This window comes from Rhinatrema bivittatum, chromosome 4 (genome assembly GCF_901001135.1).
Source record: "Rhinatrema bivittatum chromosome 4, aRhiBiv1.1, whole genome shotgun sequence".
Classification (NCBI taxonomy): Eukaryota; Metazoa; Chordata; class Amphibia; order Gymnophiona; family Rhinatrematidae; genus Rhinatrema; species Rhinatrema bivittatum.
Genome location: NC_042618.1, coordinates 45,457,488 through 45,481,562, shown reverse-complemented (window position 1 = coordinate 45,481,562; position 24,075 = coordinate 45,457,488). Strand labels below are relative to the sequence as shown.

General features: G+C 44.6%; 1 protein-coding gene across 3 annotated transcripts in view; it reads right to left on the bottom strand.

Moving 5' to 3' along the window:
- The window catches only part of LOC115089772 (nutritionally-regulated adipose and cardiac-enriched protein homolog), a 73,593-nt gene that overhangs the window by 11,333 nt on the left and 38,185 nt on the right, over positions 1 to 24,075 (bottom strand). For 2 of the 3 annotated variants that reach the window (XM_029598065.1, XM_029598063.1), the window contains exon 4: positions 14,881 to 14,907. The exons of the other annotated variant lie outside the window; for it this stretch is intronic. In XM_029598065.1, the coding sequence (XP_029453925.1) occupies positions 14,881 to 14,907 (27 nt within the window). The remainder of the gene's footprint in view (positions 1 to 14,880; positions 14,908 to 24,075) is intronic. 3 annotated transcript variants of the gene reach the window in all.

The following is a 24,075-nucleotide window of genomic DNA, read 5'->3' as shown; positions in this document are numbered from 1 at the left end:
CCTTATTTCTACATTGACCAGATGGGGAATGTATCATCTATACTGTCAATTAAGATAAATGGGATAAGGAAACCAAGCCCGGTACTACCGGGTGTGTAAATCATGCAATGGCATGGGAGAGAGGCCCATGTGGCTGACAGTGTACCCCATCCCACTGGCCTGAAGAAGAAGGAGCTGATCTGCGGCCCCGCAGTGCTCAGCACTCATGGTGCTAGCACTTCCTATAGGCTGATCTTGTATATTGCAAGATGAGCATATAGGAATAGCTAACACCACGAGAGTTAAACACCGCGGAGCTGGCCAGCATGAGGAGACGCTGCAGAAAGTATTCCTACAGTCTGCAACGCTTGCTGTTTTCCGGATCACAGCAGCAGCAGTTGCAGCAGTAATAGTAGCAGAAGAGGAGGAAGAGAAACCCATGGACCTTGCCTGCCTTGAATGAGTATCAGTTGTGAATGAGAGCCTGGGAGTGCATGTGTTCATGGGAGCCTGCCTGGGGGGCAGAGATGGGTGCATATGTGTGTGAATGGAAGCCTGCCTGAGGATGATGGAGCTGTGTCTGTGAGTGACTGGAAGCCTGCCTAGGGTAGATAAGGTGTATGTGTGTCTGAATTTGAGCCTGCCTGCAGAGAATAGGTATGTGTGTGGTGTGGGCCATCCATTGCTCCTACCATGTGACAGGGGCCGGCCAATGGCACAGATAGCCCCTGTCACATGGTAAGGGCAAAGGGCCATCGGCGCCATTTTGATTAGTGGCAGCCGATGGCCCGAGAGCGGGAGATTGCTCCCGGGACCCCCGCTGGACCACTAGGTAGCTTAAAAAAATGTTGGGGGGGTCGGGAGGGTGGGGGATTTGAACTAATTAAATTTAAAGGGTCAGTGTGGGTTTGGGAGTTGTTTTTGTGTGCCCTTTCTTCCCGCCCCCTCAAAATGATAAGAGAACCCCACAAAATTTTCGTGGGGTTTTCCTATCGGGTTTGGGGGCCCCCCGAGTTCTGACATCAGAAAACGATTCACATCCCTACTAGTTCTACTGATTTCTTTCCAATGGAAAAGGTTTGAAGTTTGTGCATCATTAAAACCTTTCCAGTATCTGAAGGTCTGTATCATATCTCTCCTGCACCTCCTCCTTCTAGTGTATACCTGTTTAGATCCTTCAGCTTATAGAAACATAGAAATGACGGCAGAAGAAGACCAAACAGCCCATCCAGTCTGCCCAGCAAGCTTTCACACTTTTTTTTTTTCTCATACTTATCTGTTACTCTTGGCCCTTATTAGTAACTTTTTGGTTCTAGTTACCTTCCACCCCCGCCATTGATGTAGAGAGCAGTGCTGGAGCTGCATCTAAGTGAAATATCTAGCATAATTGGTTAGGGGTAGTAACTTCCGCAATAAGCAAGCTACTCCTACACTTATTTGTTTACCCAGCCTGTGCAATTCAGTCCTTGTTGGTTGTTGTTTGAATATAAATCCTCTTTTCTTTATTCCCCCCCCTGCCGTTGAAGCAGTGAGCTGCACTGGATATGTATTCCAAGTGAAGTATCAGTCTTATTTGGTTTGGGGTTGTAACCGCCGCAACAAGCAAGCTACTCCCCCGCTTTTTTGTGAATGCAAATCCTTATTTCCATATTTCCTCTTGCCGTTGAAGCATAGAGCAATGTTGGAGTCGCATTAACAGTGAGTTTGTTTATTGAATAAGGGTATTAATCTCCAGGTAGTAGCTGTCATTTGCGCAAGCCACCCCCATGTCTCTTCTCTTCATTCATATCCTCTAGACTTTATGGATCCACAGTACTTATCCCACGCCCCTTTGAAATCCTTCACAGTTTTGGTCTTCACCATTTCCTCCAGAAGTGCGTTCCAGGCATCCACCACCCTCTCTGTGAAGAAATACTTCCTAACATTGGTTCTGAGTCTTCCTCCCTGGAGCTTCAAATCTGCCTAGGGTAGGCAGTTTGACCCCTGCAGTTCAAACTGCTGTTGAACCACATGAGACTCCGAAAGACTGAGCCCTGCACTTTGAAAAATAGGGCAGAGAATTCAACCACAAGCCGGAAGAAGAGGTGTTCTATCACCGCTAAATGTAGCGATAGTTCTTGTTCCTTGTAAACCGGGGCGATATGTATATTATACAGGAACCTCCGGTATATAAACTCTATAAATAAATAAATAAATAAATACTACAAGGAGCCTGCCAAACAAAGGATGTGGGGATCTGTGAGAAGATAGGTTTAGAGAGGAGACCAGGAGAGCAGGGAAAAATGAGGTCTGGGGAGAGATCAGGGGGGGGACTGGGGCATTGGAGGGTGGGAAAGCAAGATAGGAATGGGGACTATGGGAGAGTTCAGGTGGGGATGGTGGCACTGAAATGTGGGATAAATCAGGGGAAGAATGGACTGGGAGGGTGGGAGAGCAGGGGGAAAACTGGACTGGGGAGTAGGAGAGCAAGGGAGAACAAGGATGTCATTTGGGGTTAGGAAGAAAGAGCAGTGAAGAACATGGACTCAGATATTGGGTATTTATTTATTTATTTTTGGTTTTTATATACCGGAAGTTCCTGTATAAAATACATATCACTCCGGTTCACAGGTAACTGAAATAACTACCGCCGTGTGGCAGTTTACATGGAACATAGTGGGTAGTGGGAGAGTGGGAAGTGGGAGAGGGGGTAGTGGGTAGTGGGAGAGGGGGAAGAACAGGGATTTGGCGACTGTGGGAAAAGCAGGGGAAGAGCAGGAACTCAGTGAGTGGGGATGTGGGGACTCGGGAGGGCAGGGAATCTGAGATAGAGTGGGAGGGGGGAAGCAGAACAATGACTTGGAGATGCCGAGAGCAGGGACACTGAGTAGTCATTTGGGGCAGACAGCAGGAACATGGCAATTGAGTGAGTATGAGTGGGGGTGTATTAGATGAGCTGGGAAAGGTATGAATGAGAGTGTGATGACCTGCAATAGTGGAGGGAGTCTGTGAGGCAGTGGAAAAGGAGTTTGATGTTGTGAAGTGAGAGAGGGTGGGAAAGGGTTTCAGAAGGCAGTGAAAGAGGAGCAATAGAAGGCTCGGTAGAGGGCAAGAGGTAGAACAAAGAGGCCAACGAGGAAAAGTGTGACAAGGAAGGGAGCTGGAGCTGAGAGAGGCAGGGGTAGGTAGATGAGGATTGGTTTGGGTTTGAGTACAGAAGGTGGAAATGGGGGACTAAGGAATGGGTAAAAAAACAGAAAAGGAATAAGAGGATGGGGAAGCATGAAAGATGGAGGGAATGGGAAGGGGTGAGATAAAGAAAGCTGGTAGGTAGGTGAGAGGTGAAAAGAGGGAGACTGAGGACTGGAGGATTAGAGGAGGAAGAGGAGGGTTAAATGTTATGCCTGAGATTAGAGGGCAAAAAAGAGCAAAATCAAGAATAAAGATGTAAGGAAAAGATCAGCGTTGAAAAAAGATGTAGGAAAGGAAAGGGAGAAGACAGGAGGAGAGAGCAGAAATAGAAAATGGGAAGGAGATCTTGGAAAAGAACTTAGGAGAAGACCCAAAAGAGACCAGGACCAAATTAACAGCCCACACAAAAGGTAGAAAAGATAATATTTTATTTTCAGTTTAACAAGAGAGAAATGTGTCATATTTTGCGAATGACCATTTCTTAAATCTATATATGTTGCATTTCTATTTCTCTTTTTCCCGTGTTGCACTGTGGTTTCCATTTTGGTTTTTGTCTGCATGTTTCTGAATCAAATTTGTGGGCCCTTATTTTATATCAGGTAAGGATCAGCCTGCTTGTATGACTGCACTGAAGGATTCTGTTAACATGTAGTGTCTGTGTAGGGATCTATAGTTTGTTATGTTTGTCCAGTAGGAGGTGTATTGTTCTCTAGGGCCTGTAGTGCTTCCCTCTCATAAGTAAGGGTGTTGCTGTTATAGTATGGCCGTTTGTATAAAGGTTCTAGTATGTTTTTAGCAGGATTAGTGGTGCATCACAATGTGCCTGTTAGTGGAGAGAGTGTTTTGTTGTCAATGAAATCTAGACCCTAATTCATTTACATGACCATAGGTGCCAGATCGCTCGGCTGAGCGCACTGTATTGCATCAGCCCCTCTGAGAGGGAACTCTTCAGCCCTGAGCTCTCATTCTTTCTGATCCTGTGTCTCCATTCCTGGGGCTTGGGAGGGGATCACCAACCTCATGCTCACTCTCTCTCTCTTGCCCCCCTCCCATGCTCAATCTCATAGTAACATAGTATTGTCGGTAGAAAAAGACTAAATGGTCCATTCAGTCTGCCCAGCAAGCTTCCCATGGCAGTAACTGCCGCCCTGGGCAGGTTACCCTCAAGTGTCCTCCAAGGACAGTAACTACCGCTCTGTGCAGGTTACCATCAAGTGACCTCCAAGGACAGTAACTGCCGCTCTGTGCAGGTTACCCTCAAGTGTCCTCCAAGGACAGTAATTACTGCACTGTGCAGGTTATCCTATGGGGCAGATTTTCAAAGGGGTACACACGTAAGATACGCGAGTACCCCCCCAAAAACCTGCCCCAAGTTCCCCCTGCGTGCGCCAAGCCCATGTTGAATAGGCTCGGCGGCAAGCGCAAGTCCTGGGATGCACGTACATCCCGGGGTTTTCCTGGGGGGGGCATGTCGGGGTGTGTCACGGCAGCGCGTCATCCAGGGGCGGGGCCGTGGGCGTGGTTCCAGCCCGTGGGCATTTTGGGGGCGTGGCCGAAGCCTCCCGAAACTGCTCCCGGGCCGGGGAATCGCGCAGCCAGCGCGTGCGAGTTACGCCTGCCTCAGGCAGGCGTAACTTTTCAAACAAAGGTAGGGGGGGTTTAGATAGGGCTGGGGGGGTGGGTTAGGGAGGGGAAGGGAGGGGAAGATACGGGGGGGGGGTGTGGAAGGAAAGTTCCCTCTGAGGCCGCTCCAATTTTGGAGCGGCCTCAGAGGGAATGGAGGGCAGGCTGCGCGGCTCAGCGCACGAAGGCTGCCAAATTTTTGCACAGCCTTGCAGCGACGACTCCGAATTTTAAAGGATAGGCGCGGCTACATGCGTATCTATTAAAATCCGGCGTACTCTTGTTTGCATCTGGTGCACGAACAAAGTACGTGCGGGCGTACTTTTTTAAAATCTGCCCCTATGTGTCTTTTAAGGGAAGTTACTGCCTCTCCAAGCAGGTTACTTCCATGCCTTATGTTAAGGATAATACTTACTGCATCATCAACCATAATGGTTGATGATGATGATGATGCAGATAGTTTTAATTTTCCTTGTTGTATTCTTTGAAATGTTATGAGAATCTATCACATTATTGCCTGTATTTTTGTGTTGAATTAACTTTAAATTTAATAAAGAAAAATTATAAAAAGAATAGTATACTTACAAGCAAGACCAAGCAACTGTCAAACTCATAACAAAATTACTGCAACATTTTTACATGGTGCGCAGCCTTCCTGCTAATTCAGACCATGCGGCTTGCACATTCTTTGCTTTGGACTTGGCCATAGAAGCTTTATCCCCAATGTCAGCGTATCAGAACCCCAGACTGTAAAAGTCGGGGCCGAGCGATGACTGTCTTCAGAATCCAATACCCTCTTTTTTTCCCTGCTCCACCATCAAAGCGGAGGGCGATGTTGCAGTTTTGTCTAAAACATCAAGTCTAATTGGTTAAGGATAGTAATCACCCATGCCTACTGGTTAAGGGTATTAACTGCCGTTCCTTGCTGGTTACCCCCATGCACTCTTTTCTTCATTATCATCCACTTGCCTTTAGGAATCTACAATGGTTATCCCATGCTTTTTTAAATTCTGTTTACTATTTTCATTCTTACCTCTTCTTCCGGAAGAGTATTTCAGGCATCTACCACCCTCTCCGTGAAAACATATTTCCTTATGTTGGTTCTGAGTCTTCCTCCCTGGATTTTCATTTTGTGACCCCTAGTTCTACTGTTTCCTTTCCAATGGAAAAGGTTTGAAGATTTGTGAATTGTAAAATGCTTTTAGATATCTGGAGGTCTGGATCATATCCTCCCTGCACCTCCTCTCTTCCAGGGTGTTCATATTCAGAGCCTTCAGCCTCTCCCTACAAGTCTACCTGGGGAGGGAATTCTCCAGCCTTGCATGGACTCTTTTCCCCCTCCTGATCTGGGCTGTCCATATGACACAGGAACCAGCGTGTACCTTGTGTTAGCCATTTTATTTTTTATAGCAATTACTATAATAGTTATGGATTTAAAAAAATAAAAAAACAAGGTGCTGACCCATCCCCATATAAGGATGGGGAGGGCCACAACCAAGGCAGTGCTCAGGGCCAGGGAGTGAAGGCTGGGGGGGCAGACCAGAGACTGCAGTATAAACATGGACCACCCACCCTCCAGCCTCTTTCTTTGGGAGGTTTTCCGGCCCATACATAGACAGCTTGCAGGCAGTCTGGGAGCAGCACGGTGGGATGGGAGTGCTCCGATCAGTCACGGAATAGTTCATTGGGAGTGACCATGTCCACTGGCATACAGCAAGTATTGCGTTTAAAGTGGTTAGGCAGGGAATACTAAGTAATTGGTTTTCCTGTCCCTGTTTTGCATGGGTGAGTGACAGCTGAGAGGAGTTGCCTATCAAGTCTTTGGTTTTGACGGCTAAGCCTGGCCTGCTCACCATCGGAAAATGATGATGCACGTTCATAAGTGACTCCTGCTCTTTTATGGACCAGGACCTCTTCACACCTCACAGAGTGTTTCCTTGGTATAAATAAGGAGTGAATTGCAGCAAAACTTGAGGGGTGAAGCTTTGATGGTCTGCCATCCCGGACAGCAGAATGTGAAAAGGAAATTGACTTCTATGACCATCCCCGAGGCAACTTGATGCTTATTGCCAGGCCAATGCAATATCTGCGTGGAAAAAATGGGTGCTCCTGACTGAGGGCCCGCTTTCCTAAAGCACACTCATCCACCTCTCCCGGGCGCGCGATGCAGTAGGCAATGAGCTGCTGCGTTAAATAGGAGGCGCTAGAGGAAATTGTGCGTCCCTAGAGCCTCCTCAGCATTGGGCATCTAGGAGACGTGGCTGTGCACAGGTTAGAAAAAACGGACGCTCAACTTTCCATCAAGACATTTTTATTTTTTTTTCACATTGCTGCTTTCTGAGGAACCACAGAAAAGCAGGCTCGGGGGCTGGTGTTCATTTTTAAAGGGTTAAAATGCGCGCGTTGGATGCAACAGTTATTTTTTTTTACATCGGGGGGTAATAGCTAATAGCCTCATCAACATGGCATTACATGTGATGAGCGCTATTAGCTACGCCCTGGTTTGGACACACATTTTGGATGCACGGATCCCTTATTGCATCGGGAGTTTCGGACACACTTTCAAAACGCACACCCAACCATGGCTTAACCTGTGCACTAGCCCGAGCACTCGGTATTGCATCGGCTTGTGAGTGTTTGTGAATGCAAATTGAGCAGGCAAAAGCTTGGTGACCCTATGGGTACTTGGGATCCTAGATGGCATATTTGTTTATATTCTGTGATTGATTTGTGATATGCCGTTGACCTATGTTGCAGCCATATACATTCCAAAAAGGATCTTTCTTTCCTAAGTAGTGGTGTGATATAGAATTCTTCCACTGGTCCAGCTGGGACTGGGGGGGGGGGGGGGAAGAGGTGGGAAGTGCGTAAGAAATGGGACTGTAGAGGAGGAGGAGAGTTGCACCTGTCATGGGTGGGCTCTTAACATAGCATCCATGCAGACAGAGTGTTCCTTACTAATATTGTATATAGACAAGTGAAAATCTATGAAAAATCTTGGAGAATGCCCTCCTCATATATTTATTTCACGCTTTTCCAGCACAAAGGATTCAAAACCTATTACAGCAGTTTAATATTGCAATGCAATGTATTCGTTTCAATACTCAGCCACTCCCATGATTATGAACCCTTATCAAAGCCACCTACAGGCAGGCCTCGTACAGATAATGTGGAAAGCATACAGACAGCATGCACAATTTAGTGAGGACTCCGGGGAGGTATACAAAATATAAGAACTAAAAATATCTTGGCAAATCTAGGAAATAAAAGCAAAAAGGAACAGAGCAAGAAACCCAGAAAAGTTGATATTTTGCGGAATCTAGTTAGTTCAGTCACACGAAAGGTTCGCTTCTGTGCTGACATCATTTAGTGTGGTAGTGCTGTGTCATGAGAGCTAAACTCGTCTGGTAATTATTGTTGCCGATGAATTGTGTGCCTTTCAGGAACCGGGGGCTTGTCAGGAGAACAAAACTGTCAATTCTTAACATCGCATTAACAACGCACAGTGGGGTGATAAAGAGTAAGGCTTTCAGGGAGATTTCTTATGGCACTTACTGGACTGATTTTACAAAGTTTTTACTTCTTCACGAATCCTAGCAACCGTGGGCTCCAACAGTCGCATGCACATGGTGGCCTGTGCTGCACTAAATTTAGACAGCGTGCAGCCGACCTTCTAATTTAGTGCCGGTTCTAAAACAGGCTTTAGTGCTCAACGTACTTACGTAACATATATAACCGGTCCTGCCTTTGGTTTGGTCTCAAATGTTAGCCATCTGATGCTGCTTAGGTTTATTATTTGACAAATAACGATTAAAACCGTTCAGCAGCTAACTGAATACGAAAGAGCGATATTTGTCCTGACCCATGAGCTACAAGACCCAGCGTTACGGCACCTGACTGGTTAAGCAGCTTATTTACAGAAGCAATTAGTAAACTGGTCCTGTTCCACAGTAAACAAGGATCCACGATGCCTGCGCACTTCACAGGAGCATAAACAATATTGATAAGCTGCATTCCCCATGAATTATAAACAGCAATAAAATGTTTTGGCGGCTCTGCCACGTTGGCTTGAAAAGAATGAGGCCACAGAGACAACTTCTATGCTTTTGGATAAATGTGGGCGCCCAGCCCAAGGGAGGGCGAGAGTCGAGGACCCTGCCGTAGTATTCTTTATTGGAAGACGTTCAACACGAGACACAGCATATTTAAATGAGCTCTAGAGTTTAAATTGCCAGATGCATTTAGTGCAAGGTTAAAGCAGCAGAGCACAGAAATCCCATGCAACAATTCATTGAAATCCCAGGGGAGAGAACTTGGGAGAAGTGACCAAAACCAAGAGTACTTGTTAAAGACAATGCCAGCTGCCAAACCAGTGACAGCTATTTAGCTGGAGAAAGGCAGCTTTCTAAAGGAAAATCTAAGGAGTTGTCTTTTTTTGCCATACTGCTTTTCTACACCATTAATTATAACTTGGCAGTAGGGGAGACAGATCTGGTGGCACTGCTGCGCACTGCCATATGGGAAACCTCGGTTCCTGCTCCTCGGGCTGGCTGGGAATACCTAGCGTTTTATACATTTGTATGCAATTCATTAAATCCTGAGCTTTGGCTTCCTTTCAGGTTGCTGGGGTAGTAGGCAGCATATTTCAACAACTGCTTCTCTCAGCAGCCAAAAGATAATAAGGATGCAGCTAAATCCCTATCCTGTCACTCCCGGCCATAGCCTTCTTGAGTGCAGAGAATTCTGCAGATAAAATGAGACAGGGCAGAAGCAAGATAGGCTATGAATGCGTAAGAATTTAAAAAACTCTTTACAGGAATGACCCGGCGGGGCAGTGGCAAACGCTGCACGTTGCCATGCGGTAGACACAGGTTCTCTTCCCGAGCCTGGCTTCTGCTTCATATGCTGGCTGGGGATACTGCAGATGCAGTGTTCACTGCCCCCTGGGGGTGGGGTGGGTTAGGGAAGTCTCAGTCATTTCACAATAACAATACCTGGTGACCAGACTCTAGGTACACGTGCAAGAGGAAGGCACAATATGGATTAGATTGGGGGGCTAGTGTTGTAAATTGGGAGAAAGCCCCGGTTAGATGCAAACATAGGCTTATGGCACTATAACCAGTGGCGTACCGAGGGTGTCCGGGGGCCAATGCATTTGTGTGCCTCTCCAGCACCCTCCCATCCTTCTTGTTTCAATGCTTAAGGTCACAGAAAATCAGTGGTGTCTCTAAACAGAAGAATTGGGGGGGAGGGGGTCGAAATGACATTTTCTCATATCACACCCACTTCCACAGCATGGCCCTTTGCTTTAAAATTGGCTATAAAAAAAAAAAGTCTTAATAAGAAAGACTTCTGCGTAATTTAAAAAAGCTGGCCAGTTTCACACTTCTAGTAAAACTACTATTAAAATTATTTGATAGCCTCATTCAACTAATTCTATATGGCTATGGGAGTGAAGTCTGGAATATATAGGAAGGGACAGAATGTCAATACAAATCCTGCACCTCCAGTTCTGTAACTCTGCGCATCCACAGAAATTCCCCCAACAATGGAGCTTGGATGTTTCCCTTACAGCTCATCATACAAAAAACTATTTTCAAATTCTGTTGTCACTTCATAGTAAACACCTTCCACTGGCAGACAGATTATGGACTAACACAAAACCCTGCAAAAAAGACACTCAAAATCTATACAGCAAACCTATCATAACGCAAAAGTAGTAACACCAAGGACTCAAACAACAAGAATCCTACCTGTGAAAAAGCAGCACTGTAAATATTACACTGAGTCCCAGAAAACCAATACACCATAGAAACATAGAATGACGGCAGAAGAAGACCAAACAGCCCATCCAGTCTGCCCAGCAAGCTTTCACACACTTTTTTTTTCTCATACTTATATGTTACTCTTGGCCCTTATTAGTAACTTTTGGTTCTAGTTACCTTCCAACCCAGCCATTAATGAGGAGAGCAGTGCTGGAGCTGCATCTAAGTGAAGTATCTAGCTTAATTGGTTAGGAGAAGTAACTGCTGAAATAAGCAAGCTACTCCCACGCTTATTTGTTTAACCCAGCCTGTGCCATTCAGTCCTTGTTGGTTGTTGTCTGAATATAATTCCTCTTTTCTTTATTCCCCCCTGCTGTTGAAGCAGTGAGTTGCGCTGGATATTATTCCAGTGGAAGTATCAGGCTTAATTGATTCAGGGTAGTAACCACCATAACAAGCAAGCTACACCCATAATTATTTGTTTACCCAGACTATGTAATTCAGTCCTTGTTGGTTGTTGCCTGAATATGAATCCTCTTTTCCTCTTTCCCCCCTGCCGTCGAAGCAGAGAGCTATGCTGGATATGCATTGAAAGTGAAGTATCAGTCTTTCCCCCCCGCCGTTGAAGGAGAGAGCTATGCTGGATATGCGTGAAGTATCAGTCTTTCTCCCCTGCCGTTGAAGCAGAGAGCTATGCTGGATATGCATTGAAAGTGAAGTATCAGACTTATTTGGTTTGGAGTAGTAACCGCTGCAACAAGCAAGCTACTCCCTGGTTTTTTGTGAATGCAAATCCTTTTTACCACATTTTCTCTTGCCGTTGAAGCATAGAGCAATGCTGGAGTTGCATTGACATTGAGAATGTTTATTGAATAAGGGTATTAATCTCCAGGTAGTAGCTGTCATTCCATCAAACTACCCCATGACTCTTCTCTTCATTCACATCCTTTAGACTTATGGAATCCACAGTATTTATCCCACGCCCCTTTGAAGTCCTTCACAGTTTTGGTTTTTACTACTTCCTCTGGAAGGGCATTCCAGGCATCCACCACCCTCTCCATGAAGAAATACTTCCTTACATTGGTTCTGAGTCTTCCTCCCTGGAGTTTCAAATCGTGACCCCTGCTTCTGCTGATTTTTTTCCAATGGAAAAGGTTTGTCATTGTCTTTAGATCATTAAAACCTTTCAAGTATCTGAAAGTCTGTAACATATCACCTCTGCTCCTCCTTTCTTCAATCTCTCCTCATAAGTCATTTGATGAAGACCTTCCACCATTTTGGTCGCCCTTCTCTGGACCGCCTCCATCCTGTCTCTATCCCTTCGGAGATATGGTCTCCAGAACTGAGCACAGTACTCCAGGTGAGGCCTTACCAAGGACCTGTACAAGGGGATAATCACTTCCCTTTTCTTACTCAATATTCCTCTCTCTATGCAGCCCAGCATTCTTCTGGCTTTAGCTATTGCCTTGTCACATTGTTTCACCGACTTCAGATCGTTAGACACTATCACCCCAAGGTCTCTCTCCTGCTCCGTGCCTTCCCCCCCATCAAATACAGTTCTTTTGGATTTCCACACCCCATATGCATGATTCTGCACTTCTTGGCATTGAATCCCAGCTGCCATATCTTCGACCACTCTTCCAGCTTCCTTAAATCCTGAGGAAACAAAACAAACCCAATTGCTATAGATCCCTACACAGACACTACACACTAGCAGAATCTCTCACCTTAATAGTCACATGCACAAAGCTGAGACAGACCCTCACCAAATACAGAATAAAGGATCACAAATTAGAACCAGCAATATGCAGAAAAAAACTGAAATGGAAACCCCAAGAAGCCAGACCCTGTCTACAGTGTAACAATGACAAGAACTACCATTCCTCATAAAACACTAAAATCAAGAAACAATTATAATAGTAAAACCATACTAATAAAAAAATGTTTTAAAACTACCGACAATTAGAATAACTTCTATTAATTAAAATCATATACATTTTTAAACATTTTCACAAGCACCAATACAATATTTCAAAACAGCACACATATCAAATAACTCCTAATAATTAATAAGAATAAAAAGAACCCCTGCTGTCCATACCTGGGAACTCTGTCACCCTGAGATTGTAGAGGTTTAGGGTGTTAGAGGGGACACACAAATTTTAACCTCTCTCTTACACAACTCACATGTCCATTCTTTCTCACACATACACTGTCACAAACACACCCATACACGCTCTATACACACCCACAACCTCTCTCTCTCTCTCACACATACACAGACCCCCAGGCAGGCTCCCTTTCATTCTCACATCACTTCCCCCCCCCCCCCCCAGGCATACATACATTAATTCACACACACACACACACACACACACAGAAACTCACACACACAGAAACACACACACAAAGACCCCCAGGAAGGCACCAATTCATTCTTACACACAGACCCCAGGCTGGCACTCATTCATTCACCCCCCCCCCCCAAGCAGAGAGCTATGCTGGATATGCATTGAAAGTGAAGTATCAGACTCATTTGGTTTGGAGTAGTAACCGCTGCAACAAGCAAGCTACTCCCTGGTGTTTTTGTGAATGCAAATCCTTTTTACCACATTTCCTCTTGCCGTTGAAGCATAGAAGGCAGAAGAAGGTTGAAGGCATAGAAGGTTGAAGGGCCCTCTCTTTTTTGCCAGCATCCATGGAACCTCTCTCATTCCTCTGCTGCCGCATGGCTATTGGGGAGGCGTCGATTGCTGCTACTGGCACTGAAGCCCATTCTACTGACTCCTCTGTGCAGGCCCCGTAGGCTTCCAGTTCCTCCATGCTGATCTCATTCACCGCGAGATCAGCACAGAGAAAGTGCTACTCTTGCACATCCAAAAGATAACATATGCCAATCACTAAAAATTCAAAAACATTTTTTTTCCATTTGCTGTCTGATCTTAGTTTTCTAATTAGTTGGTCACAGGCTTTTTTTTTTTTCCATGTTCCCTTTTTTGGTCTTTTGCCAATTCCTTTTACAGGGACTTTTTTTTCTGTTTCTTCTCTCTCCACCTGTCTTCTTCCGTGAAACACACATTCAGGCTCTCATTCTCACATGTTCTCTCTCACTCATACGTACACACTGGCTCTCTCTTTCACATGCGGTCTCACTCTCATGCACACACATACACACAGGTTCTCTCACATGCTGTCTCACGCAAACACACAGGCTCTAACTCTCACATGCTGTCTCTTTGAACACAGTCTCTCAACTCACTCTCATACACACACACATACAGAATCGCTTAACTCATTCTCTTACACACACACAGTCTCTCAACTCACTCTCATACACACACACACATACAGAATCGCTTAACTCACTCTCTTACATACACACACAATCTCTCAACTCACTCTCATACACACACACATACAGAATCGCTTAACTCACTCTCTTACACACACACAATCTCTCAACTCACTCTCATACACACACACAATCTCTCAACTCACTCTCATACACACACACATGCACACACACTCTACAGGGCCTCAGCCTCCCCCTCACCTCTGAGCCTCCTCTTCTCGGGCCACCATGAGTTAGGATCTGCAGCGGCCCTGCCGCAAACGCTGCTCCTCTTCTGCACGCCGGCCAATGCTGCTCCTCCTTCCTGCCTGTGCGGCTCCAGCAGAAAGGAGAAGGAGCGCCTAGATTTGGAGGTGATTTGTTTTCTTCGTGCCGTGGTGGGATGAGCTCCACTATGGCCCCGCCGATCTTCCTGCTGTGCATGCGCACAGCTTAGGACAGTGGCCGGCACTCAGTATCGGAACAGCACGCTTCCCTGCTGAGCCGCCGGTGAGATGAGGTCCACCGGTGGCTGCATGGGCCTCCCTGTGTCGGCCACCAGTAACCCCCTATGGTCCTGCACCCCGGAGGCATTGGCCCCCCTGCCCCCTCTCGGTACAGCACTGACTATAACCCCAGTACCAGCTGATTCTGACTGAGCTGGAATCCTATAGATCAAAGAAGAAATTAATTCACGGTGCATTAAGGGCACCAAAGGGAGCTGCTACTTTGGTTGGGGTACAACTTTAACACTTTTCTGCATATTCTTAATTACTTGCATAGGCTGTTAATTAAAACCATTTTAATTGCTATTACCATTACAATCAATTAGTTGTAAGAAATAGGGTAATTTTCACTCTTTTTTTTTTTTTTTTGTTAGTGGCTGTAATGAAGGTGAACTAGCAATTCTTCATGCAAAATAGCCCAAACAAGCAATCTCTGCTAACAAGAAATCAGAGCAGCTGGAAAATCCCAGGTTAGGACACCAAGGGAAAGCCAGATTCAACTTACCAGACCTGTCATTGCTGTGTGAAATATCTAGAAATGAGATTGACAACGCGTCAGTCTGATGAATAAGTCTTACCTGGGTAAGGGTATAAAACATCCTAGAAGACTTCAGTATTGAAACCTTATCTACTTAGACATTTGTAAGCCATGCATTACAAGCTGAGTTTTAGCTTCATCACAAACGGGCCGATACAGTCAAGTGCGCTCTGATGGACCGCACTGTTAGCCCAGGGTTGGACGCGCGTTTTCGACGTGCTAGCTTTACCCCTTATATAGTAAGGGGTAATAGCGCATCGAAATCGCACGGCCAAGCCCCCCCGAAACTAATAGCGCCCGCAACATGCAAATGCACATTGATGGACCTATTAGATATTCCCGCACGATACAGAAAGCAAAATGTGCAGCGAAGCCACACATTTTACTTTCAAAAATTAACGCCTGCCCAAAGGCAGGTGCTAATTTTGGCCGGCACCGGGAAAGTGTACAAAAAAGCATAAAAAACTGCTTTTCTGTACACCCTCCGAATTAATATTATAGCGATATTAAGTCGGAGGCCCCAAAACTAAAAGAAAATTTTTAATTAAAAAACATTTTTTAAATGTGCCCGTGGGTCGGAAGACGGATGCTCAATTATGCCGGCGTCCGTTTTCTGAACCTGTGGCTGTCAGCGGGCTCGAGAACCGACGCCAGAAAAATTGAGCGTTGGCTATCAAACCTGCTGACAGCTGCCGCTTCTGTCAAAAAGGAAGCGCTAAGGACTAGGGATGTGAATCGTTTTTTGACGATTTAAAATATTGTCCGATATATTTTAAATCGTCAAAATCGTTAGGGCAACGATACATTACCAATTCCCCCGATTTAGCGTCAAAAAATCGTAAATTGGGGGAAGGGGGAGGGCAGGAAAACCGGCACACTAAAACCCCCTAAAACCCACCCCCGACCCTTTAAATTAAATCCCCCACCCTCCCGAACCCCCCCAAATGCCTTAAATTACCCTGGGGTCCAGCGGCGGTCCATAGCTAAATCGGGGGAAGGGGGAGGGCAGGAAAACCGGCACACTAAATCCCCCTAAAACCCACCCCCGACCCTTTAAATTAAATCCCCCCCCAAATGCCTTAAAGTACCCTGGGGTCCAGCGGCGGTCCGAAATGGGCCGAAAACCGGCACACTAAATCCCCCTAAAACGGTCGTTCAGCGGAGGTCCGGAACCCTCGCTGAACGACCTCCTGCAGTCGATCTCCTGCCGGCGCCATTATCTGTACGGAAAACGATTCGCGGCAGGAGATCGCTCCCGGATGCCCGCTGGACCCCCAGAGACTTTTGGCCAGCTTGGGGGGGCCTCCTGACCCCCACAAGACTTGCCAAAAGTCCAGCGGGGGTCCGGAAGCAACCTCCTGCGGTCGAATCGTGTTGGTCTATGGCCGCCGCCATTTTGCGGCGGCCATTTTGCAAAATGGCGCCGGCTGAAGACAACACGCTTCAACAGCAGGAGCCCGTTTCGGACCGCCGCTGGACCCCAGGGTACTTTAAGGCATTTGGGGGGGTTCGGGAGGGGGGGGGGATTTAATTTAAAGGGTCGGGGGTGGGTTTTAGGGGGATTTAGTGTGCCAGTTTTCCTGCCCTCCCCCTTCCCCCGATTTAGCTATGGACCGCCGCTGGATCCCAGGGTAATTTAAGGCATTTGGGGGTGGGGGATTTAATTTAAAGGGTCGGGGGTGGGTTTTAGGGGGTTTTAGTGTGCCGGTTCATGATTTTAACGATTTTTACGATATTCTAAACACCCAAACGGCAAAGATACGATTCCCTCCCCCTCCCAGCCGAAATCGATCGTTAAGACGATCGAGGACACGATTCACATCTCTACTAAGGACCAGATCCCCGGACTAACACTATCGATGGCAAAATATTTTTAAATATTTTCTTAAAGAAACTTTGCAAATAATTTCAAAAAAGGTTACCTTATTTAAAATGTAGAAACTATCGATAATTTGCTTCACTAATGTATACTTGTTATCATCTCAAAACTGAAGTGGCATAACAGTTTTCACGGCAAAGACCAGGTACACAAAGTATCACTGAAGGCAGCGTGTTCTTTTAAATCTTTTATTAAAATGAATATATGACAACAAGTATACTGGTCTCTGCCGGCAAACACTGTTATGGTACTTTGGTACTTGGTGTTAATATACACCAGGGTAGTATATATTTTAGTGTCTCTGCGGTATAAGGAAGGTAATTTTTATCAACACATTCAAAATACTATACGTCGGCGTTTTTGGTAGGACCCTACGCTATTGTACTAATATTAGCATTAGTTCTATTAAACACGCTGTTGAAATAACATAGACTGGCAGACACGTACCGTAATTATTGAATTATGTTTATTATTCAAAGTGTTTTTCGTGCCTGCCAGCAGTATTTGCTTAGAGTGAGTTTTTAATATGTAGCACAGCATTTCTTTTTTTTTTTGACGGCATAATTAACGTTTTTTATGTAGTTTCTAAATGCTAGTCCTATATATGAGTCTGTGCCTGTTTTTTTAAGATACATTGGAGGACAGTTCTTATGACATACTAGTATACAGATATTTAAAGAAAGTTTTAGGATAGTTTTTATGATACAGTAATATACAGATTTTTAATATTCCACTAGTATTTTTTAAGATGTGGATAATCACACAATTAAGAGAGTGATATTTTGAGATTATATTCTGTCCATTTAGGCTTTATTTGCTGCACATATAAATTAAGATTTTTTGGGGGACCTTACATATATATTTTTTTGGGTCCTTATATTTTTTAATAAAAGTTTTTTTATTAAAAAGTTCGCAGTGTGATAATTAGGAAAATTGTGCATTAGTTACTTTTGTTATTATCAATATTCATATTCAGAATTATCATTTATGTATTTTCTGATTATTAGATAATTGAAGGTTTTTCCGTAAGCGAATTGTTGATATATAGAAAAAGAGAACCTCTCCATACAGGTACAAATATTGTTGTTTTTTATTCATCAAGACACATCTTTATTTTAATTGATTTTTATCAAGTGTAATTTGAGATTTGTGTTTTAGTCTTTGGTACCTTTTAATGTTATTTTAAATTTATTTTATGTTGTAATGCATTTATATTTGTTTATTTATGTGGTATATTTATTGTTGTAGCCCCTGAGGCAGCCCCAAGCGGGGTGAAACTCGGCCAGAGTCGGGCACCTGTATGAATATATCCTGCTGTGGAGGAGACCTGGTTTCAATTCCCCAGGCCCAGCTTCACAGCGTTCACAACCCCAGGGGGTGGAAGTCTCAGCCAATGCTCAACGGCAACAGCCAATGGCTAAACTTAGGGTCCACACTAGCCTGGTTCTAGCGTGTGCCCTAGGTTTCCGGTCTCTGGCCAAAACCTGCCACTGTGATGACTGGGCAGAGTCAGGAGGAAGATAAAAAAAAAATCTAGGAAAAATCTCAAGGTATTTGCGAATGAAGGTTCATGACGCCCAAATCCAATAGAGGAAGCCTAAGGAGTGAATTTTCAAAGTATTTCCGTATGTAAAAATAGCATCTGTGTACAAAAGTAGCATGTATGAGCGTATGTACTATTTTTTAAATACTGAGCATATTTTCAGTTTTGTGCTTACATTTTACCTGGGAATTAAAAGGGCAGTCTAGGACTATTCTGGAGGGTTCAGAAGTACATACAGTAGTTGCTGTTTTGGAAGAGATATAAGCATTTAGATTACTGAACGTTTACACCTGTTAATTGACTCACCCAAGTGAAATTAAAATAATCTCTTGTCTGCAGGTTTTGGGTGGGATTGTCTGAGTAAACTGGTGGAGGGTCAGGGTGAAATGCTAGAGGATCTAGGTGACCTGGAAAAGGACTGGGTGAACTAGAGGAGGTATCAGTGCACTGGTGATTCCAAGTACATGGACAAGTAAGTATTTTCAAAATAGTATATGTATATACTTTATAAAATAGAAGCATAGAAACACAGAAACAGAGAAACATGACAGCAGAAAAAGACCATATGGCCCATCTAATCTTCCCATCCGTCCAAATTATCTAGCCCATACAATTTCCATCACTGTCTCAGAGATCCTCTGCATTTAACCCATGCTTTCTTGAATTCAGTTACCATTTGTTAGAATTCAGCCGCCTTCCCAGACTCCTCGGCTTCAGACACTCACTACATGGCAGGGAGCCGCCATTGCATGCTCCTGACACATGTATTACTAGGACCCAGTAAAGAGACGCAAAGGGTGTGAGTGCATATCTGGTGAGAGAGTCAGGTAGTCACTCAGATGATGATGTCACACGCTCAAGACTACTTAGCCTGACCAAATAACTCAAAACAGTTGTTTAGACAAATAGCCACTGGTCCCTCTCAGTATAGCAGCAGATTAAGTAATAACTCATGCTAGGATGTTGATTATGCAGATTATAAGGTAACAACCTGGGATTAGTGGATTGTGGACTGCAGGGAATACCCAACTGCTTTCATCTTTCAAGATCACACAGTATTGAGCTGGAATAAAAGCATCCACTTGTACCAGAGTGGAGGAATAATAGTGCAGGACTGGATTGTAGAAACTAGGGATGTGCAGTCCCCAAATTTTGAATTTATTTTTTTTTAATGTCAGGGGTGGGGATTGGGAGTGAGGGGTTCACTTGCCAAACTGAAAAAAACATTACATGGAAAATTCCCCAAAACAAAACAAAAATAAAAACAGGCCTCCTGCGGGCCCTCAAGCACCCTCCCGCCCTTCCACAATTTAATCTGTGGCTTGGGCCTGCCTGGCTGGCCCCTCTCGTCCCTGTTAAAATCTGCTGGGGGTGGAGAGCTCATACCCTAGCCCCCACTTACCTCCTTCCTGCGGTTCTCGTAAAATCCTTCAGGGCAGGAGCAAAGCTCACTCACTCACTCCTTCCTTGGCTCCCAGAACTTTAATTATTGCACCATCCACCTGGAGGATGGTGCCACAGTGACTTTGGTGCCCGCCTTGGTGCAGCTGGCACCATTTTGGTGTATATGGGGACAGAGGTGGGTACTTTTGGCCCCAGACAGTTTTAAAAGGGGGGGGGGAGGGGGAGCAGGAGGGATACAGGAGACCCTGCGTGGTCCGGCCCATGGGCCGCATTATTTTAGTGCGGGCTTGGGAATTGGAGGAGGCCCAACTTGGCAGGTCTGGGCCCTATATTAAATTGTGGCAGGGCAGGAGGGTGTTTGAGGAGCACAGGAGACCCATTTTTAAAACTTTATTGACGACGATTATGAAAATACCTACACATTTTCATAGGAGGCCATTTTTGTTTTGTTCCATTTGGAATGAACTGAAAATGACCTTGTGTATTTTTTTGTATTTGTTTTAAATGAATACACATCTTTAGTAGGAATTAGCCCAGATCACCATTCTGCACATCCTGGATAAGAATTGTCTCTGCCAGAACACATTGGCTATGTGTTAAATAATCTGCTTGTTAAGAAGAAAACAATTTTTAATCCATCAATTCTATGTAAATGGTTGCTGTTATATTCAATCACATTGTCTACTTTTGGATTCTATGTAATTATATGGAGGAGTCGATAAGACTGCTTGCAAATTTCTCTTGGCATGCTGTCTCTGGATATTTATGAGACATTGCTGGACTATATGAATGTCATGAACCTGCCTCCTGGCTTCTTTCATGCTAGTGTTTCCAAGACAAGGCAGCTGGAATCACTTCAAGGAGAGACTGCTTAGACATCCACATACTCCTGCCTGATAAACTTAAGGTTGGGCTAACCAAGGGCTTGATTTTCAAAAACATTTACACGCTTAAAAATAAATGCACTTTCCCCATATAAGTGGGTTTTTGAAAGTTGCTACAATAGTAGTTACATTTACACATGTAAATCATTTTGAAAATTATCCTCTTAATCTTTTATGGCAATGTATCTGTAAATTACAACTTGAGTTTAAGTTGACATACGGAATTTTAAGACTTTTAGACATAGATCTGTTTTCTATGTCAAAAACATTTAAAACAACGTCTAAAGTAGGGCCAGATTTACTAAGGCTTTTCTCACATGACGAGGTCAATATTCAAAGCGCTTTCAGCACTATTTCTCCACATAGGAATAACTTATGCGGTTAAGTACTGGCTACTAAATATGCACCTACATTCAGCGGCTGCTGCTTATCCACATAAGTCACTTATACAGGTAAAAAATTAGTCGTATAAGCTGTGGGCGGATTGGAGTGGAGTGAGATAGCCACTTAACTTATTAGGCCAACTAGTGATAGCAGGTCTAAACTTAGCCGGTTATAGTTTATATGGCTAAGCGTGAATATATACGCATATATTCAGCGACATGGCCATGCTGCTGAATGTACCTTGTAATTTCACCAGGTACAAGCTTAGATTGTAAGCCCTCTGGGGATAGGGAAATACCTACAGTACCTGAATGTAAACCGATGTGATATCTCAGATATCTCAGATCGAATGTCGGTATATAAATAAATAAATAAATATTTATAAATAAATAACTGGCCAAATTACTTAAATGGTCAGCTTTGAATATTGACTTCCATACGTCTATGGAAAAATACTTCATAATGATGCCTGCAATTTGAATGTGTTGTGAGCTAATTTTATGCCATAATAAAACTCTCATGGATCAAGATGAGCTTGAAAAGATCTTGTTATTTGATGAGCTGAGTTGTTAATTCTGAGATTTATTTATTTCAGAAATTCTGTGTGCTATATTCCTCCACAGGATTTAAAACTTACAGGCACCCCCTCCTCAGAAATTATCGGAGGCTGTGGAGAGATCCTGCTCTACCCCTCCAGGAATCATCAGAGGATGTTGTGTGTGTGTGTGTGTGGGTGTGTGTGTGTGCGTGTGCAAGGAGATTCTCCTCTCCCCTGCCAGAAAACTTTGGAGGGTACAGAGAGAAGCCCCCCTTCACCCCCTTAAAAATTGTTGGAGGGTACAGGATCTTTGCCCAGATCTTTCCCTCTCCTCTCACCTTCAGATGAAAGTCAGACCTGCCACCATTTTCCTCTTCTTCTAGGCCCCTGCAAGAACTTAAGCTAAACTCAGCAAGGAGCCTGTGTACTGAACTGGCATGTACACGCTCATTCAGGCCGATGCAATATAGTGTGCGTAGGCTAGCGCATCGGGTAACACTCTATTGGACATGTGTCTTGAACGCGCTAAAATAACCCCGTTGCAATACAGGGATCAGCGCGTCCAAAACGCATGTCCAATTGAGTACATAGCTAATAGCGTTCGTCACATGCAAATTCTATGTAGATGAGGCTATTAGCTATTACCCCGCAATGCCAAAAATTGCCACGTGCTCGGCGTCTGCTCAAAGGCTAACCGAAAAAAAACAAAAAATCCTGCTTTCTGTGATTCCTCCAATTAGTATCATTGAGATAATAAGTAGGAGGAAACTCAGAAAGCAGAATCATGCTGCGCTCAAGGGCTCAACAGAAAAAAACAAATCTTGCTTTTTGTAGTTCCTCATTGGGGGAACCACAGAAAGCAGCATCCCCAAAGTCTGGCCCAATTGGAACCCCTGCCGGCAGTAAGTGAAGGAGTGAATAAATCAATATAAATCAATAATAAGTGTCGGGCACTTAATATTAATTTATTCACTCCTCCACTTACTGCTGATTGGTCTATTCACTGTCACATGTCAGTGAAAGGACCAATCCCCTTTCAGAAGGCTGTCCTGAAAGGGGATTTGTTCTTTCATTGTCACTTGTCAGTGAAAAGGAAAAATCGGGAACAGCCCTGTCGGGAGTAGGAAGGGTGCTCTGGCCAGGCTGCAGTGGGCGCTCAGCCACTTCTCCTGGGCACCTGATGCAGAGCACTAGGGACACACCAATTACCCATTGCGTGTTCCTCTTAGTGCGGCAGCTCATTTGCCTACTGCATCGAGCACCCAAGAGAGGTGGATGTGCGTGTGTTCAAAAAACGTGCGCCCAGTTTGGACACCTGTTTTTTACGTGATGATATTGCATCGACCTGATAGACCTATTCATAGCCCTGTCCCCTGCTTCCATGGAAAGCCATGCAAGGGGCAGTGCACCGCAGATTCTGTGAGCACATGCACTGGTTCACAACCAGTGCTAAGTTTAGCTTAAGTTCTTGCAGGAGCCTGGAAGAAAAGAAAAGTGGTGGCAGGCCCAGATGGTAGTGGCAATGCTCCAGGGCCTATCAAAATGTGGTACTGGAAGCAGTTGACTGCATTACCTATACCTAAATACAGGCCAGGCCTAGTGGTTAGAGCAGCAGACTAAGAACCAGGAAGGCTAGGCTTCAAATCCTCTGTGGCTCCTTGCGACCTTCAGCAAATTTCATCCTCCATTGCAGCGGTAATCACATGAAGGCCACAGGGTTTTCAGCATATTCCTAATGAATGCATGGAACAGATTTGCATACAAATCTATCTCATGCATGTTCATTAGGGACATCCTGAAAATTTGCACCGTTTGTGGCCCTTGGGGACTAGAAGTGCCAAATAGCACTGCTCTGTTGTCTTAAGTTCAAACTTAAGGCCCTTATTTACTAAGCATATTTCCCATAGACACAAAATGGAAAAATATCTTTAGCAACTAAACCCCTTAGATTGTAAGCCCTCTAGGGTGAAGGAAATACATACTGTACCCAAATGTAGCTCACTTTGAGCTATCAATGAAAAGTCATGAGTTAAATGGTAATAAACAAACAGCTGCTGATACACGTAAGGTAGATAAAATCAGAAGAAAGTGTCCCCAGGCCAGTTATGTATCAAATCCACAGAGTGCTTTTCACAAATGTTTTATATTACAAAACAAAAGGGGTTTCTTTTTATTTTGTTTGGGTGGGGGGGGGGGGGTCTTAATTTTTATTTTGTGTTTAAAAAAAGGCAGTAGCAACCAGCATAGGGTGCCCATCTCCTACTGTAAATATCATGGTTCTCAAAAGTGGCTGGACCTTCTCACAGGACCAGGGAGGTCCTGTGAGAAGGTCCAGCTTACCTGTAATCGTAGGAGTCTTCACAGGGCAGAAGTGACCCCCACCAGATGCTTCTGCCCCGCTGGTGCTCTATTCAAAATGGAGTAGGCTGGCGCCATTTTGTTTTACGGGGGTGCCTTTGTTGTAGGGGGGATAAAGATACATTTCTGTACAACAAAATGGATCGAGTCTCATGGCCTGCTGGCACCATTT